We start from the raw sequence: 16,481 nt of genomic DNA, 5'->3' as shown, positions 1-16,481 counted from the left end.
GTATGATGGGATGTGGGTGCGATGGGGTGGGGCGGGGGTGTGGATAGGGTAGGGTGGGGTGGGGATGGACAGAGTATGATGGGGTGGGGCGGGGGTGGCCAGGGTGGGCGGGGGTGTGGATGGGGTGGGGTGGGGGTGGCCAGAGTATGACAGGATGTGGCTGCGATGGGGTGGGGCGGGGGTTTGGATAGGGTAGGCTGGGGTGGGGATGGACAGAGTATGATGGGGTGGGGCGGGGGTGGCCAGGGTGGGCGGGGGTGTGGATGGGGTGGGGCGGGGGTGGCCAGAGTATGACAGGATGTGGCTGCGATGGGGTGGGGGTGGGGGTAACCAGAGTATGACAGGATGTGGCTGCGATGGGGTGGGGGTGGGGGTAACCAGAGTATGACAGGATGTGTGGATAGGGTAGGGTGGAGTGGGGCTGGACAGAGTATGATGGGGTGGGGTGGGGGTGGCCAGAGTATGACAGGATGTGGCTGCGATGGGGTGGGGTGGGGGTGGCCAGGGTGGGGCGGGGGTGTGGATGGGTGGGGTGGGGGTGGCCAGGGTGGGGTGGGGGTAACCAGAGTATGACAGGATGTGGCTGCGATGGGGTGGGGTGGGGGTGGCCAGGGTGGGGCGGGGTGGTGGAGGGGTGGGGTGGGGGGGGGAGGGGGTGGCGGGGGTGGGGTGGGGGTAACCAGAGTATGACAGGATGTGGCTGCGATGGGGTGGGGTGGGGGTGGCCAGGGTGGGCGGGGGTGTGGATGGGTGGGGTGGGGTGGGGGTGGCCAGGGTGGGCGGGGGTGTGAATGGGTGGGGGGGGGTGGGGTGGGGGTGGCCAGGGTGGGCGGGGGTGTGGATGGGAGGGGTGGTGTGGGGCGGGGCGGGGCGGGGGAGGCCAGGGTGGGCGGGGGTGTGGATGGGTGGGGTAGGGCGGGGGTGGCCAGGGTGGGGTGGGGGTAACCAGAGTATGACAGGATGTGGCTGCGATGGGGTGGGGCGGGGCTGTGGATGGAGTGGGGTGGGGGTGGACAGAGTATGATGGGATGTGGATGCGATGGGGTGGGGCGGGGGTGGCCAGGGTGGGGCGGGGGTGTGGATGGGTGGGGGGGGGTGGGGAGGGGGAGGCCAGGGTGGGGTGGGGGTACCCAGAGTATGACAGGATGTGGCTGCGATGGGGTGGGGTGGGGGTGGCCAGGGTGGGGCGGGGGTGTGGATGGGTGGGGTGGGGTGGGGCGGGGGTGGCCAGGGTGGGGTGGGGGTGGCCAGAGTATGACAGGATGTGGGTGCGATGGGGTGGGGCGGGGGTGTGGATAGGGTAGGCTGGGGTGGGGATGGACAGAGTATGATGGGGTGGGGCGGGGGTGGGTGGGGTGGGGGGTGGGGTGGGGCGGGGGTGGCCAGAGTATGACAGGATGTGGCTGCGATGGGGTGGGGTGGGGGTGGCCAGGGTGGGGCGGGGGTGTGGATGGGTGGGGTGGGGTGGGGCGGGGGTGGCCAGGGTGGGGTGGGGGTGGCCAGAGTATGACAGGATGTGGCTGCGATGGGGTGGGGCGGGGGTGGGCGGGGGTGTGAATGGGGTGGGGTGGGGGTGGCCAGAGTATGACAGGATGTGGCTGCGATGGGGTGGGGCGGGGGTGGCCAGGGTGGGCGGGGGTGTGGATGGGTGGGGTGGGGTGGGGCGGGGGTGTGGATGGGGTGGGGCGGGGGTGGCCAGAGTATGACAGGATGTGGCTGCGATGGGGTGGGGCGGGGGTGGGCGGGGGTGTGAATGGGGTGGGGTGGGGGTGGCCAGAGTATGACAGGATGTGGCTGCGATGGGGTGGGGCGGGGGTGGCCAGGGTGGGCGGGGGTGTGGATGGGTGGGGTGGGGTGGGGCGGGGGTGTGGATGGGGTGGGGCGGGGGTGGCCAGAGTATGACAGGATGTGGCTGCGATGGGGTGGGGCGGGGGTGGCCAGGGTGGGCGGGGGTGTGGATGGGTGGGGTGGGGTGGGGCGGGGGTGTGGATGGGGTGGGGCGGGGGTGGCCAGAGTATGACAGGATGTGGCTGCGATGGGGTGGGGTGGGGGTGTGGATGGGTGGGGTGGGGTGGGGCGGGGGTGGCCAGGGTGGGGCGGGGGTGGCCAGAGTATGACAGGATGTGGCTGCGATGGGGCGGGGCGGGCTGCGGGTGGCCAGGGTATGACTGGGTGTGGGTGGGGGCCAGGGTGGAGCCGTCACACTGAGCGAGGAGCTGGGCTGCACACAGCGGTTCCTGCAGGACCCAGCAGATGTCCTGTTGGGCCCGTCTGACTCCTCGGGGGTAAGTGGGAGCAGAGGGACTGACCGGGTTCGGAGGGGGGGTTTCTAGCTGGGGGCTGTGCCAGACTGTGGGACTATGGGTTGGGGGAGTGGGTGGGAGCCCTTGACGCTTACAGCTGCCAAACTGGGCCAAAGCCTAGGCAGGGATCTGCGGTGCCCAGCACCCGGGGAATGGGCCGGGAGCTGTGATAGGCCCTTCCCCTGGGAGTTACCCGCCTCCTGCTCTCCACCTTCCCTCCCCCACACTGGGCACAAGCCTTCAGACATGGCTGCTGGAAAAGCGACCCCCCGTCACCATGCGAGGCCAGGCCGATGGCGCTGCCCCCGAACGCCTGCTCGGGGGGGAGCTGGGCCCAGTCCGGCAGCACTCCCGCGGGGACGCCGGCATGGAGAGCTGCGAGCTGGAGTCTGTGCAGCGTCTGGGCTAATCTGATGCTGGCCAGTGGCCCTGAGCGCCGCCAGTCTTAGCCCCACTCCTTTACCTCCAACAGTCTGTTTGTCATGGGCCACTTGTCTCCATCTTTCGCTGATGCTCCTAACCAGTGTTTGCTCCAGGCTCTGCTGGACATCTGTCCCCTTGGCTGACGCTGAGCACAGGCCTCGGCCCTTCTCCTGCGCGGCACTCCCCATCAGCACTAGGCCATGCTGAGTCAGCCCAATGGTCTAGCTAGCCCGTATCGAATTCCTTTATCAACCTAGTTATACTTCTGGCCTTCACAACATCCCCTGGCAGTGAGTTCCACAGGTTGACTGTGCATTGGGTGAAGAAATTCCTTCTGTTTGTTTTAAACCTGCTGCCTGTTAATTTCATTGGTTGACTCCTGGTTCTTGTGTGATGGGACGAGGTAAATGACGTCCCTAGTCCCTTTCTCCACACTGGTTGTGAGTGTATAGCCCTCTAGCATATCCCCCTTAGTCCTCTCTTTTCCAGGCTGAAACAGCCCAGGCTCTTTCATCTCTCCTCAGACGGAAGCTGCTCCATCCCCCTGAAGATTTCTGTTGCTCTTCTCTGCACCATTTCCAATTCTACTGGGTCTGTGATGAGCTGGGCAACCCTCGTGGTTTGGCTGAGCCCTCTGGGTGCGGCTGACCCTCCCCCATGTTCCCAGCGCGGCCCCCGGGCCAGGCTTGTGACCTCGGCTTTCATGTCTGCCTGGCTTTGATCTGCTCCGTTGCCTGCTTTAAAGGCCCTTCATGGATCTCTGCAAATGCTCTACTCCCTGCCGCTGCCCCCGCAGTGGCGCAGAGCCCCTGCGTGCTGCAGGCCACGGCTGGAGACACTCCGGATGTCAGCGCTGGAGGTTGGGGGGTGTGGAGAGGCCCAGGCCCAGCTGGGCTCAGCCAAGAACTGCCTGGGGCCAGTGCTGCACTGCGCTGGCTGGGGGAGCGGAGCCGCTGGACCAAGCCCAGAGCCCCAAGAACCAGCTCGGGCGCTCTGGGGCCCACGAGCAGCCTGGGGTGGGTACCTGGGGCTGTGCTGTCGCTGACAGGTGGCAGCAGCAGCGTGGGGGGGCTGGCATGCTCCGAGCTAGTGCCGTGGCAGCGGCGGGGTGCAGGCAGGACGGTGTGGGGTGTGCACGCTGCTCCGAGCAGGGGGTGCTGGAACTCCCTTTCCTTCTGCAGGGCTCGAAACGGGCGGTGTTGTCCTGAAGCACCCAGCAAGCATGGCAGAGATCCAGCCCTCTGCCTCCGTGACGCTGCGCTGCCACATTGACGGCCATCCGCGGTAAGGAGCCACTTGCTCTTCGCCAGCGTCCGGGCTGGGCTCTGCCTGGCCTTTCACCTGCTCTCTCTCTCTCTCTGTGTCTCTCCTGTGAAGATCCACCAAAGCCTAGGGGGAAGGTGAGAGGCAGGAATAAGCATCCCCGCGGGAGCACAGTAAGGGTGGGCCTGGAGCTGCTTGGTGTGCTGACCGGGGTCTGTCTGTCATTGGGACGGCTGCACGCGTCATGGCTTCCCCAGCTGTGTGCCCGTGTGTCCTGTCCAGGCCAGCGGGGTGGAACGAAGGGTCAGCCGAGCGGGCCATTTCCTCAGCGCATGTGCTCTCAGGCCCGCTGCTGGCCGCCGCGCTGACGTGCCTGTCTGTCTCCTAGCCCGACGGGCCAGTGGTTCCGGGATGGCAGCCAGCTGCTGGATGACCGGAGCAGCTACTGGATCAGCAGTAAGGAGCGGACGCTAACCCTAAAGAGCGCCAGCCCCGAAGACAACGGCGCCTACTCCTGCTGCGCTCGCAATGCCGTGGGCATGGTGTGCAGCAGCGACAACTTCACACTGAATCTCATCGGTGAGGGGCGCCCGCCCACGAGGCAGCAGGGCCCGGGAGGGGGCTGCTCAGGCCTGTGCCAGCCGCCTTCTCTTTGATGTGGCAGCACATCAGGGAGGCTGTGACCTCAGATCTGCCGCAGCTGGGGAAGTGTCAGGCTGGTGTGATTTCCTCCCTCCCCCCAGGAGGGAGGGGAAATTGTCATTCCCAGGGGCCCTGCCTGAGCTAGAGAAAGGAGCGAGCCCCACCCCTGGGTGGCCACGTTTTAACCCCGCCTCGTCCCCGGGGCAGGCACAGGCAGGGATGGTTGTAACTAGCCGCTGCGCAGCCCAGCAGGTAGCTGGTGGGTTGTTAGCCCTGCTCCGCACACAGCGCTTGTATCGGTCAGCGGGGGCCGTTGTACCGGTGTGTCCGACCCGTTCAGCCCCAGCGCAGCCACAGTTATACCGGGATAAAGGTGCCCAGGACCAGGATAGCGTATTCCCCTTCCACCAGTGCCGGCAGCGTGACAGCAGCATCCACCCAAGGGGCTGGACTGCTGTGCCCCTCCCAGTCCAGGTGAAGCGACCCACCTTGTGTGTGTAGACAAGGCCCTAGCCACCCCTCCCGTTCCGAGTCGTGGGGGGCCTGGCGCAGGGGCTGTCGCTGGCAGAGGGGCAGCATGCCCAGAAGGGAGCTTGGGTGAAGGTACATTTCTGCCGCGTGGGAAGGGAGCAAGCAGCTTGGTGCCAGACCCTGCCATGTCGGACAGGCCCCCTCTCCGTGGCTGCGTGGAAGGGAGGCTGGGCCTTCCCCAGCTCTGCCGGCCCTGCCTGCGGCTGGGCTGGCCTGGCCTGCGGCTGGGCTGCGGCAGCAGACTGACGCTTGTGGCTCTGGCTGTGCTTTCCAGACTGGTCAGCGTTCCCGAAGGGGAGCCAGGGGCCAAAACCACCCCGTGAAAGCCAGACGCGAGGACACAGCAGCCTCTCCAGGAGGCAGGGCCTGTGCTGGGACAGGCATATAAACACCTGCAGGCACGAGGGTCCCTGTCCCGGCAGGCTCTCTGGATGCTGCAGCCCTGCCCTGTGCGGGATTCCCGCCAGCCCCTGGCCAGGCCTCCCTGTGTCTCGTGGGAGATGAGCTGGCTTTCGGGGGAGAGCCGGGACCCCAGCCACCCTAATGTTCCTGCGGTCTCCCCTCCCAGACGAGAGCTCCCCTCGCCCGGTGCTCATCCCGCAGGACCTGATCGTGAGTAAGAACGAAGAGGCCATGTTCCACTGCCAGTTCACGGCAGTGCCGCCTCCCACGCAGGAGTGGGTCTTCGAGGACAGCTCTCCCATCACCAACAGGACACGGTAAGTGTCCCCTGCCCCCCTTGGGAAGCTGCGGTGGGGTGTGGGGAGGAAAGGAAACCCGTCTCCCATTTCATCGCGGGCTCCTGAGACCTGCAAGGCTGGAGGAGCCGTGAGCCCTGCGCCTGTGAGGGGATCAATCCCGCTTCCCGTCCTGAATTCCCTCCCCGCCCTTCCCAGCGCCAGTCCAAGGGCCAGGCTCGTTCTGGGTCGGTCCCAGTTCCCATGGGGCGCGGTCTCTGCCAGCCACTTGCCAGGGGCTTGGAAGGGGGCTTCTCTCTCCGGTTAAGACGCGGGATGAGGGGAAGCAGTCTGATTTCTGGCTAGCTCACGTCAGGAAGGAATCGGTCGAAGCTGGCTTGACCCAAGCCACTCTTCGCCTGCAGTCAGAGCGTCTGCACTGCGCTTTGCACGGCCTTAATGACATCGGTTTAAAAACTCCCCTATAGTTAAACTCCTGCCAACTCGTGGGTACGCCAGGCCAGGCCAGGCCTCAGGGTGCCTTGTTACCATCCCTGCCCTGTCGTTAGGGCACCTGCCTTGTGAACCGTGATCCCGCTGTTCCCTCCCTCCCCTGAGCTGGCCAGGCTGTTGCTGCTGGCCCTGGCCTGGTTCTCGTCTGTTGTGTGGGTTATGGGGCAGCTTGAGAGCTGGGCAGGGAATCGCCTGGTAGCCTGGGGTATCTCAGCGCTTGATGCAAGAGCTGAGGACATGGGCAGCCAGCCCCAGAGTGGCCGTGCACAATGGTGACTGAGCAGACACGTGCCTGGCCATTGCTCTGCACCAGGATCCCGAGTGAGGAGCTGAGGGTCGGAGGGAGCCATTTGCAGCACATGGCAACAAGCCTGACCCAGCCTCCAAAGCCTAGGAATGGCACTGGAGAGTCTCGAGCACCCTCTGCTGGGCACGTGCAGACAGCTCTGTGTTTTGGGTCCGCCTGACCTGTTGATTGCTTAAGAATCCCCAGCTGGGGTGGGTTCTAGGCTCCAGACCAGGCTGTGGTGTGGGCATTGCTGTTAAACTGGGAATCCCAACGTGTGCGGTTGGGAAAAAGCTTCTGAGTTTGCAATAGTTTCATTAACACCAGTAGCAAAATCACAAACTCTCCCACCCTGGGGTGGGAATACAGCGTGACTGTCTGAGCGGCCATGTACTCACACCATCCCCCCCACGAAAACCTGCAGTCAGTCATTGTCCTCCCCATCACCCTGGCGTCTCCCAGGGCACACAGGCTGGGATACTGCTTTCCCAGTGGGGGCGCTGGCGCCTAGTCAGTAGGGGTTCAGCCCCTTTTCCTTACTTCTGCCCCCCACTAACGTGGGGGTGCCCGTCTCCCATAGCTTCATGGCATATACGTCAGTGACCGTGGCCTTGTGGTGGTGGGAGATCTGCTGATGTTCCTGACCCGAGGAGCAGGAAAGCTGCTATCAGCTGGTATCCTTGGTTACCGATCAGCGTTTCAGTCCAGCTCCCGATCCAGGCTTGCTCCTGGCCAGCGGCTTATGCGAGGGCCGTTTCAGCCCTAGCCTCTGTGAGTTCAGGTGGTGTCGCCCTGGCCTTGAGGCTTGTAGGCGCATTGCATTGCTGCCGTTAGCGGATACCTGTGCCTCCTATAGGCTGTGGTGCTCCCAGCTGGCCCCCGTCATGCCGAGGGGGTGGCCAGGCCAAAGCCGAGCAGAGCTGCCACCCTGTGTGCCAGGTCACAGCAGCGGGGGCAGGGAGCCAGCCCAGCCCTGCAGGAGGGGAGCCACCGGAGCGGCTGCTGCGGGGCGAGGTTTTCGTTGGGTTTCAGTTTATTCTGGTCGTTTCCCATTTGTGCAGAGCTCTGGGTCGATCTCTGCAGCCCGGGAGCGCCCAGCTGGCGTTTCACAAACCTGACGGTTCTTGTCCCGGCCGCTTCCGAACGGAGCTGAGCGTAGCCGTGGCAGGGCTGTCTGCAGCCAGCCTGGCCCCCTGGCTCTCAGGAGCAGATCCCAGCTGGGACACCACCAGCTGGCTGGAGCCCGGGGACTAGGAAGGGCAGAGAAGACAGCAGCACAGGGAGGGCTAAAGCAGCGTGGTGGGGCTTGGGCGCAGCAGGTTTCCTCACTGGGTGGTGCTGAATGTGGCCACAAGGGACCGAGCAGCTTGAGGGTCAGTTACTCGCTAGAAGTGATCACTCCCTTCATCATAGAATCATAGACTAGCAGGGTTGGAAGGGACCTCAGGGGGTATCTAGTCCCACCCCCTGCTCAAAGCAGGACCAACCCCAACTAAAGCATCCCAGCCAGGGCTTTGTCAAGCCTGACCGTAAACACCTCTAAGGATGGAGATTCCATCCCCCGGAACCCCAGTGCCATGCGCCATCCCGAAACGGGGCCCTGCTCTGCGCCCCCTCAGGATGGGCGCACACACCGCCAGCTGCAGACTGCCTCAGGATCCCCACGCAGGCCTGTGCGTCCAGGACCACCTCCCCCGGAATTCCCCGTCAGAGAGTCTCCTGTGAGTCACCCCCCAGCCCTCCTGAGGTGGGCAGCCAGGCCTGCCCCCAGCCCCCTGTCCCAGGTGGGGAAGAGAGCCTGCCCCCGACCCCCTGTGTCTCATCTTCCAGTGCCCAGGAGAGGGGATGCAGGGAGGGAGCGCGTGACCACGGAGCATATTGCTTAGACAGGGCCGTGCTGCTGCTTTGCACGTCTGTCCCTCTTGTCTCAGCCCCTCGCTCCCTTCGTGCAGGGTCACGGTGTTTGCCAATGGCTCCTTGCTGATAACCCAGGTGAGAGCACGCAGCACGGGCATCTACAGGTGCATTGGCCACGGGCAGAGAGGGAAACCCACCGTCCTGGAGGCAAGTCTGCGGCTGGCAGGTAAGGCCCTGCGTGGCTGGCAGGTAAGGCCCTGCGTGGCTGGCCGGGTGCTCGTGCGGCTCCGGACGTGCTCTGAGCCAGGCGGGCGCAGCGCTGCCTCTGTAGGGTGGTTGGGGATGAGCCGTTCTTTCTCCAGGGCTGCCCGGCCATGGCAGAGCAGTCCTGTCCCACTGCCCAGCCAGGGCCAGGAGCTCTGCTCTGCTCCAAGGCACAGGGCCTCGGCGCACGGCTGGGGGTAAGTCGCGTCTCCCCCGGTTTCTCTCAGAGATCGAGGACATGGCGCCGTTCTCCCCGAAGGTTTTCATAGCGAGCCAGGAGCAGCGCGTGGCCTGCCCTGCCCCCCGCGGCGTGCCCCAGCCCCGCGTCTGGTGGGAGAGGAACGGCGTCCCGATACCCGCTAGCGGCAGGGTGCGGCAGGAGGCCGAGGAGCTGGTCTTCACCAGCGTTACCGGGAGCGATGCTGGCACTTACACCTGCCACGCGGCAAACAAGGCCGGGGAGAAGAAGCAAGACCTCAGCGTCAGCGTAGCCAGTAAGTGTCTTCTGCTGGGGATGCTGGGTGCTGGGCAGGGGGCAGTGGACATGGGCTGTGGGGTGCTGGGCAGGGGGTGCTTGGGATGGGGTGTGGGGTGCTGGGCAGGGGGTGGTGGGGATGGGGTGTGGGGTGCTTGGGTTGGGGTGTGGGGTGCTGGGCAGGGGGCGGTGGGTGTGGGGTGCTGGGCAGGGGGCGGTGGAGATGGGCTGTGGGGTGCTGGGCAGGGGGTGCTTGGGATGGGCTGTGGGGTGCTGGGCAGGGGGTGCTTGGGATGGGGTGTGGGGTGCTGGGCAGGGGGTGCTGGGGATGGGGTGTGGGGTGCTGGGCAGGGGACGGTGGAGATGGGCTGTGGGGTGCTGGGCAGGGGGTGCTGGGGATGGGGTGTGGGGTGCTGGGCAGGGAACGGTGGAGATGGGCTGTGGGGTGCTGGGCAGCGGGTGCTGGGGATGGGGTGTGGGGTGCTGGGCAGCGGGTGCTGGGGATGGGGTGTGGGGTGCTGGGCAGGAGGCGGTGGAGATGGGCTGTGGGGTGCTGGGCAGGGGGTGCTGGGCAGAGGGCTGGGGGGTGCTGGGCAGGGGACGGTGGAGATGGGCAGGGGGCGCTGGGCAGGGGGTGCTGGGGATGGGCTGTGGGGTGCTGGCCAGGGGGTGCTGGGGATGGGCTGTGGGGTGCTGGGCAGGAGACGGTGGAGATGGGCTGTGGGGTGCTGGCCAGGGGGTGCTGGGGATGGGGTGTGGGGTGCTGGGCAGGAGACGGTGGAGATGGGCTGTGGGCTGCTGGGGATGGGCTGCTGGGGATGGGCTGTGGGGTGCTGGGCAGAGGGCTGTGGGGTGCTGGGCAGGGGACGGTGGAGATGGGCTGTGGGGTGCTGGGCAGGGGGTGCTGGGCAGGGGGTGCTGGGGATGGGCTGTGGGGTGCTGGGCAGGGGGTGCTGGGCAGGGCCAGTGGGTTGAGATGGCAGACGGGCAGTGCCCCCCGTGTCACCGGCTGTGGAGGAAAGGCCGGGCGAGTGCACGCTGCGTCGCAGACCCTTGCCCAGCAGGCAGCCCCGGCGCAGCAGGGAGGAGACGGCCTTGGCTCTCTTTGGGGTGGCCTCTGGCAGGTCCCCCCCCGCCCGGGGGCAGTGCCCAGGTGGGAGGGGGTAGGGCCTTTCCCAGGGGCCCCCTGCCCACATTACAGTGCCGAGCTCCTGCTGCCCCGGACGTCCCGTCGCCAGCAGTCCGAGTTGGGCAGGCGGGTGGTGCAGTGCCCGAGCTCTCCAGGCCAGCCTGGGGCACTGCCAGGGGCCTGGTGTGGCTGAAGCAAGCACTGCCCTGCTGGCGGGCGCCCAGGTAACGCTGTCCCCTCTCCCCAGCGGTGCCCAGGTGGGTGGAGATGCCCAGGGACAGCCCGCTGGAGGAGGGGAAGCCGGGCTATCTCCACTGCCTCAGCAAGGCCTCGCTGAAACCCACCGTCACCTGGTACCGCAACGGCGTCCCCATTTCCGAGGTGAGTGGGGTGTGTCAGCCCCAGCCAGCCCGGCCGCGCTCCCGGCACCATGGAGACCTGCTCAGCCCTGTCGTCTCCGGGCTGCGCGTGGGTCCGGGGAGCAGGCTCACGTCCTCCTGCCCCGGCTGCATGGGGCAGCTCCAATCCGTGAGCCTTTCCCAGTGCGAGGACCCCCTGCGTGTCCCCCCACCTGCCACTGTCAGCTCTACCCCCTGCCCCCCAGCCTGCTCCCGTGGGCCAGGTCCCAGCCTGAGCCCTGGCAGGGGAGGCGGCAGCGCACTGAGCCAGCCGTGGGCTGTGCATGCGATGGGTCTGTGGGCCAGGGCGGGTGGGGGAGGGCAGCAGGATTGATGTCTCTGTTCTGGCTGGGCAGGACTCGCGCTTTGAGATCTCGGAGAACGGGACGCTGCGCATAAACCACGTGGAGGTGTACGACGGGACCGTGTATAAGTGTGTGAGCAGCACCCCGGCGGGCAGCATCGAGGGATATGCCCGTGTGCACGTCCTGGGTAGGTTGGGCGGCTGTGTGCTGCCACGGGGACCCCCATGCCCCTGCTCCCACTGCTTGGGCAGGCCCTGCACCCCTGGGCTGGGACACTGGCTGCTCTGGGCCTCTCCCTCCGTGGCTCTTCCAGCGTGAGCCCTGCTCCCATGTGTGTGTGCAGCAGAGCCGGGTCTCCAGCCGGGGCTCCCGCTCCCCGTGTGCAGCAGGGCCGGGTCTCCAGCCGGGGCCCCCGCTCCCCGTGTGCAGCAGGGCCGGGTCTCCAGCCGGGGCCCCCGCTCCCCGTGTGCAGCAGGGCCGGGTCTCCAGCCGGGGCCCCCGCTCCCCGTGTGCAGCAGGGCCGGGTCTCCAGCCGGGGCCCCCGCTCCCCGTGTGCAGCAGGGCCGGGTCTCCAGCCGGGGCCCCCGCTCCCCGTGTGCAGCAGGGCGGGGTCTCCAGCTGGGGCCCCCGCTCCCCGTGTGCACGCGCAGCAGGGCCGGGTCTCCAGCCGGGGCCCCCGCTCCCCGTGTGCGCGCGCAGCAGGGCCGGGTCTCCAGCCGGGGCCCTTGCTCCCTGCCTGTGTGCGCAGCAGGGCCCCTGGTACCAGTGTGGGTCTCCAGGCACAGCCTCCCTCTGCTCCCGGCGCGGTCTCCAGGCACGGCCCCTGGTGCCAGCTCGGGTCTCCAGGCACACCTCTCCCCTCCCACACACCCCCTCTCTCCACTCCCACCCTGCTTCCGGTACCAGCACGGGTATCCAGACACGGCTCCCGGTGCCAGCTTGGGTCTCCAGACACGGACCCTGGTGCCAGCTCGGGTCTCCAGGCACGACCCCCAGCTCCCGCCACGGGTATCCAGACACGGCCCCCGGTGCCAGCTCGGGTCTCCAGGCACGCCTCTCCACCCCCCCCCCACACACACACACTCCCATACCTACTCTCTCCACTCCCACCCTGCTTCCGGTACCAGCACGGGTCTCCTGACATGGACCCTGGTGCCAGCTCAGGTATCCAGGCACGACCCCCAGCTCCCGGCGTGAGTCTCCAGGCACGGCTCCCGGTGCCAGCTCGGGTCTCCAGGCACGGCCCCCCCAGCTCCCGGCACGGGTATCCAGGCACGGCTCCGGGTGCCCGCACGGGTAGGCAGTGGGGTCAGTTACACTCAGGGGTCCCTGGGCTGACTGCCCCATCCGTGTTTGTTCCAGAGAAGCTGAAGTTCACGCCCCCCCCGCAGCCCCTGCAGTGCATGGAATTCGACAAGGAGGTCACGGTGTCCTGCTCGGCCACTGGCCGCGAGAAGCCCACCATCCGGTGGGTCAAAACAGGTGAGGGGTGGGGACGTGGTGTGTTTCCGGACTGCCTGGGGCTGGGTTTCCCGGCATGGGGGTGGCCGGGCGCGGCACCAGGGATCGGTCTGGCCTAAGGCCTCTGGCCTGGCCGGGTAGGTCGGTGCCCTCTGGGCACACGTGCCCTGCTTTGCCAGCACCGCAGCGAGGGGGAGCCCAGGCTGCCCGCAGTGCCCTGAGCCTCCTGGCTGCAACGTAACCCCCCGTTCCTGCCCTCCAGACGGGAGCAGCCTGCCGGCTCACGTCAGCCTGAGCGCTGGCGCCCTGCACTTCCGCAAGGTGAGCCGGAGCGACGCTGGTAACTACACGTGCATCGCCTCCAACAGCCCCCAGGGCGAGATCCGGGCCACGGTGCAGCTCACGGTGGCAGGTGAGTGCTGCGCGCCTCCCGGCTCAGTCCCTGCTCCAGGGAGGTGAGGGGCATTGCCTGCCTGGGCACCACCCCAACCAGCCGTCCTGAGGAAGGAAGCATGCTCTGGCCTCGGGCTTCCAACCCCACGGGCCCTTCGCACCTACTGGTGCTGCCAGTGGTGGCCTCCCTGTCAGCTGAGCTGCTGGCAGCGGCTGTTTGTCCGCGAGTCACCCCGAAACCCAGTGCTGTTTGTGCAGCTCCCTCTCCTGCCCGCGGCTCTGCCGGCTCCCCGCTGCAGCCTGTGGCACTGGGAAATGCCACCCACAGGGAGCTGTCCTGTCCCACACTGACCCCTCGCCCGGGCCCTGATCTGACCTCCCCCCCCAAGCTGGGATGTCCAGGGAGCCTGCGCAGACCTGGCGGTGGGGAGCGGCAGTAGGAGAAGTAAACGCATCGGCACTGAGCTGCTGTGACCTCTGTGTTCAGTTTACATCACCTTTAAGCTGGAGCCGGAGCCCACGACGGTGTACCAGGGGCACACAGCCGTGTTGCAGTGCCAGGCCGAGGGTGACCCAGTGCCACACATCCAGTGGAAGGGGAAGGAGAGGATTTTAGATCCCAGCAGGCTCTTACCCAGGTATGGAGCCCTCTCTCTGCCCCCCGCTGGAACCTGAGCTCTCCTGCCTTGGGCATGTGTGGCGTGTGGGCTGGCTGCCTCCGATCCATCCTGGAGCAGCGTCGGGGGGCCAGCTGGGGGCACCATCCCCAGCCTTCCACACTCCTGGGCTAGGCCCCGGGCCTGGAGACCAGACCAGTCCCCTGGGGGATATTGGTCATTGGGTGGTTTCCTGCACTGCTCCGTGAGTGACAGCTGTGACTGGGAATCCCCTGCCTCCGGGAGCCGAGGCTTTAAGGCAAGGCCCAGGTATGGAGGGGGTACCCTGGGCCCAGGCCATTGAGAACCCTGCTCTAGCCGAGCTCACCAGCTGAGCCACCGAGGAGCACAGGAGCGGGGCCTCTTGCCAGGAGCAGGGGAGTCCATTCCCTCGCAAGGCCACTGCCCGGCAGGGGGAGGGGTCCCAGCAGGCCTGGGAGGCCATTGGAGTCCCTGTGGGAGACCAGCCCAGGACGGTGTGAGGAGCTGGGTGCTCAGGACGGCTGTGCGCTCGGTGGTGGTACCAGTAGAGCTGGCTCTCTGGTGCTGTTCTCCAGCTGTAGTTATGCCCTAACGTGGGCGCAGCTAGACTGAGAGAAAGGTGCCTTCTCCGGGGTAGGTACAGCCCTTCCCATGCAGCACTGCTTTAACTGGACCGGTCTAGTTACAGGGCTGAGCGGAGGTACAGCCCTTCCCATGCAGCACTGCTTTAACTGGACCGGTGTAGTTACAGGGCTGAGCGGAGGGTTACAGTGCAGGTACAGCCCTTCCCATGCAGCACTGCTTTAACTGGGCCAGTCTAGTTACAGGGCTGAGCGGAGGGTTACAGTGGCGGTACAGCCCTTCCCATGCAGCACTGCTTTAACTGGACCGGTCTAGTTACAGGGCTGAGCGCAGGGTTACAGTGGAGGTACAGCCCTTCCCATGCAGCGCTGCTTTAACTGGACCGGTCTAGTTACAGGGCTGAGCGGAGGGTTACAGTGGAGGTACAGCCCTTCCCATGCAGCACTGCTTTAACTGGACCGGTCTAGTTACAGGGCTGAGCGGAGGGTTACAGTGCAGGTACAGCCCTTCCCATGCAGCACTGCTTTAACTGGACCGGTCTAGTTACAGGGCTGAGCGGAGGGTTACAGTGCAGGTACAGCCCTTCCCATGCAGCACTGCTTTAACTGGACCGGTCTAGTTACAGGGCTGAGCGGAGGGTTACAGTGGAGGTACAGCCCTTCCCATGCAGCACTGCTTTAACTGGACCGGACTAGTTACAGGGCTGAGCGCAGGGTTACAGTGCAGGTACAGCCCTTCCCATGCAGCACTGCTTTAACTGGGCCGGTCTAGTTACAGGGCTGAGCGCAGGGTTACAGTGCAGGTACAGCCCTTCCCATGCAGCACTGCTTTAACTGGACCGGTCTAGTTACAGGGCTGAGCGGAGGGTTACAGTGCAGGTACAGCCCTTCCCATGCAGCACTGCTTTAACTGGGCCGGTCTAGTTACAGGGCTGAGCGGAGGGTTACAGTGCAGGTACAGCCCTTCCCATGCAGCACTGCTTTAACTGGACCGGTTTAGTTACAGGGCTGAGCGCAGGGTTACAGTGCAGGTACAGCCCTTCCCATGCAGCACTGCTTTAACTGGACCGGTCTAGTTACAGGGCTGAGCGCAGGGTTACAGTGGAGGTACAGCCCTTCCCATGCAGCACTGCTTTAACTGGACCGGTCTAGTTACAGGGCTGAGCGGAGGGTTACAGTGCAGGTACAGCCCTTCCCATGCAGCACTGCTTTAGCTGGACCGGACTAGTTACAGGGCTGAGCGGAGGGTTACAGTGCAGGTACAGCCCTTCCCATGCAGCACTGCTTTAACTGGGCCGGTCTAGTTACAGGGCTGAGCGCAGGGTTACAGTGCAGGTACAGCCCTTCCCATGCAGCACTGCTTTAACTGGACCGGTCTAGTTACAGGGCTGAGCGGAGGGTTACAGTGGAGGTACAGCCCTTCCCATGCAGCGCTGCTTTAACTGGGCCGGTCTAGTTACAGGGCTGAGCGGAGGGTTACAGTGGCGGTACAGCCCTTCCCATGCAGCACTGCTTTAACTGGACCGGTCTAGTTACAGGGCTGAGCGGAGGGTTACAATGCAGGTGCAGCCCTTCCCATGCAGCACTGCTATAACTGGACCGGTCTAGTTACAGGGCTGAGCGCAGGGTTACAGTGGAGGTACAGCCCTTCCCATGCAGCACTGCTTGAACTGGACCGGTCTAGTTACAGGGCTGAGCGGAGGGTTACAATGCAGGTGCAGCCCTTCCCATGCAGCACTGCTTTAACTGGGCCGGTCTAGTTACAGGGCTGAGCGCAGGGTTACAGTGGCGGTACAGCCCTTCCCATGCAGCACTGCTTTAACTGGACCGGTCTAGTTACAGGGCTGAGCGCAGGGTTACAGTGGCGGTACAGCCCTTCCCATGCAGCACTGCTTTAACTGGACCGGTCTAGTTACAGGGCTGAGCGGAGGGTTACAATGCAGGTGCAGCCCTTCCCATGCAGCACTGCTTTAACTGGACCGGACTAGTTACAGGGCTGAGCGGAGGGTTACAGTGGCGGTACAGCCCTTCCCATGCAGCACTGCTTTAACTGGACCGGTCTAGTTACAGGGCTGAGCGGAGGGTTACAATGCAGGTGCAGCCCTTCCCATGCAGCACTGCTATAACTGGACCGGTCTAGTTACAGGGCTGAGCGCAGGGTTACAGTGGAGGTACAGCCCTTCCCATGCAGCACTGCTTGAACTGGACCGGTCTAGTTACAGGGCTGAGCGGAGGGTTACAATGCAGGTGCAGCCCTTCCCATGCAGCACTGCTTTAACTGGACCGGTCTAGTTACAGGGCTGAGCGCAGGGTTACAGTGGCGGTACAGCCCTTCCCATGCA

The 16,481-nt window shown here is 65.5% G+C and overlaps 1 protein-coding gene across 2 annotated transcripts in view; it reads left to right on the top strand.

The window, feature by feature from the left end:
• Positions 1-16,481, top strand: part of PTK7 (protein tyrosine kinase 7 (inactive)) — a 103,301-nt gene that overhangs the window by 75,092 nt on the left and 11,728 nt on the right. For both annotated transcript variants that reach the window (XM_045009560.1, XM_045009562.1), the window contains exons 3-12: positions 3,908-4,010; positions 4,378-4,568; positions 5,731-5,881; positions 8,591-8,721; positions 8,987-9,253; positions 10,611-10,744; positions 11,118-11,253; positions 12,429-12,548; positions 12,790-12,939; positions 13,408-13,558. In XM_045009560.1, coding sequence (XP_044865495.1) covers positions 3,908-4,010; positions 4,378-4,568; positions 5,731-5,881; positions 8,591-8,721; positions 8,987-9,253; positions 10,611-10,744; positions 11,118-11,253; positions 12,429-12,548; positions 12,790-12,939; positions 13,408-13,558 — 1,534 coding nt within the window. The remainder of the gene's footprint in view (positions 1-3,907; positions 4,011-4,377; positions 4,569-5,730; positions 5,882-8,590; positions 8,722-8,986; positions 9,254-10,610; positions 10,745-11,117; positions 11,254-12,428; positions 12,549-12,789; positions 12,940-13,407; positions 13,559-16,481) is intronic.

This window comes from Mauremys mutica, chromosome 3, assembly GCF_020497125.1.
Source record: "Mauremys mutica isolate MM-2020 ecotype Southern chromosome 3, ASM2049712v1, whole genome shotgun sequence".
Lineage (NCBI taxonomy): Eukaryota > Metazoa > Chordata > Testudines > Geoemydidae > Mauremys > Mauremys mutica.
The sequence above is the reverse complement of the archived record's forward strand: the minus strand, read 5'-3'. Positions and strand labels throughout refer to the sequence as shown.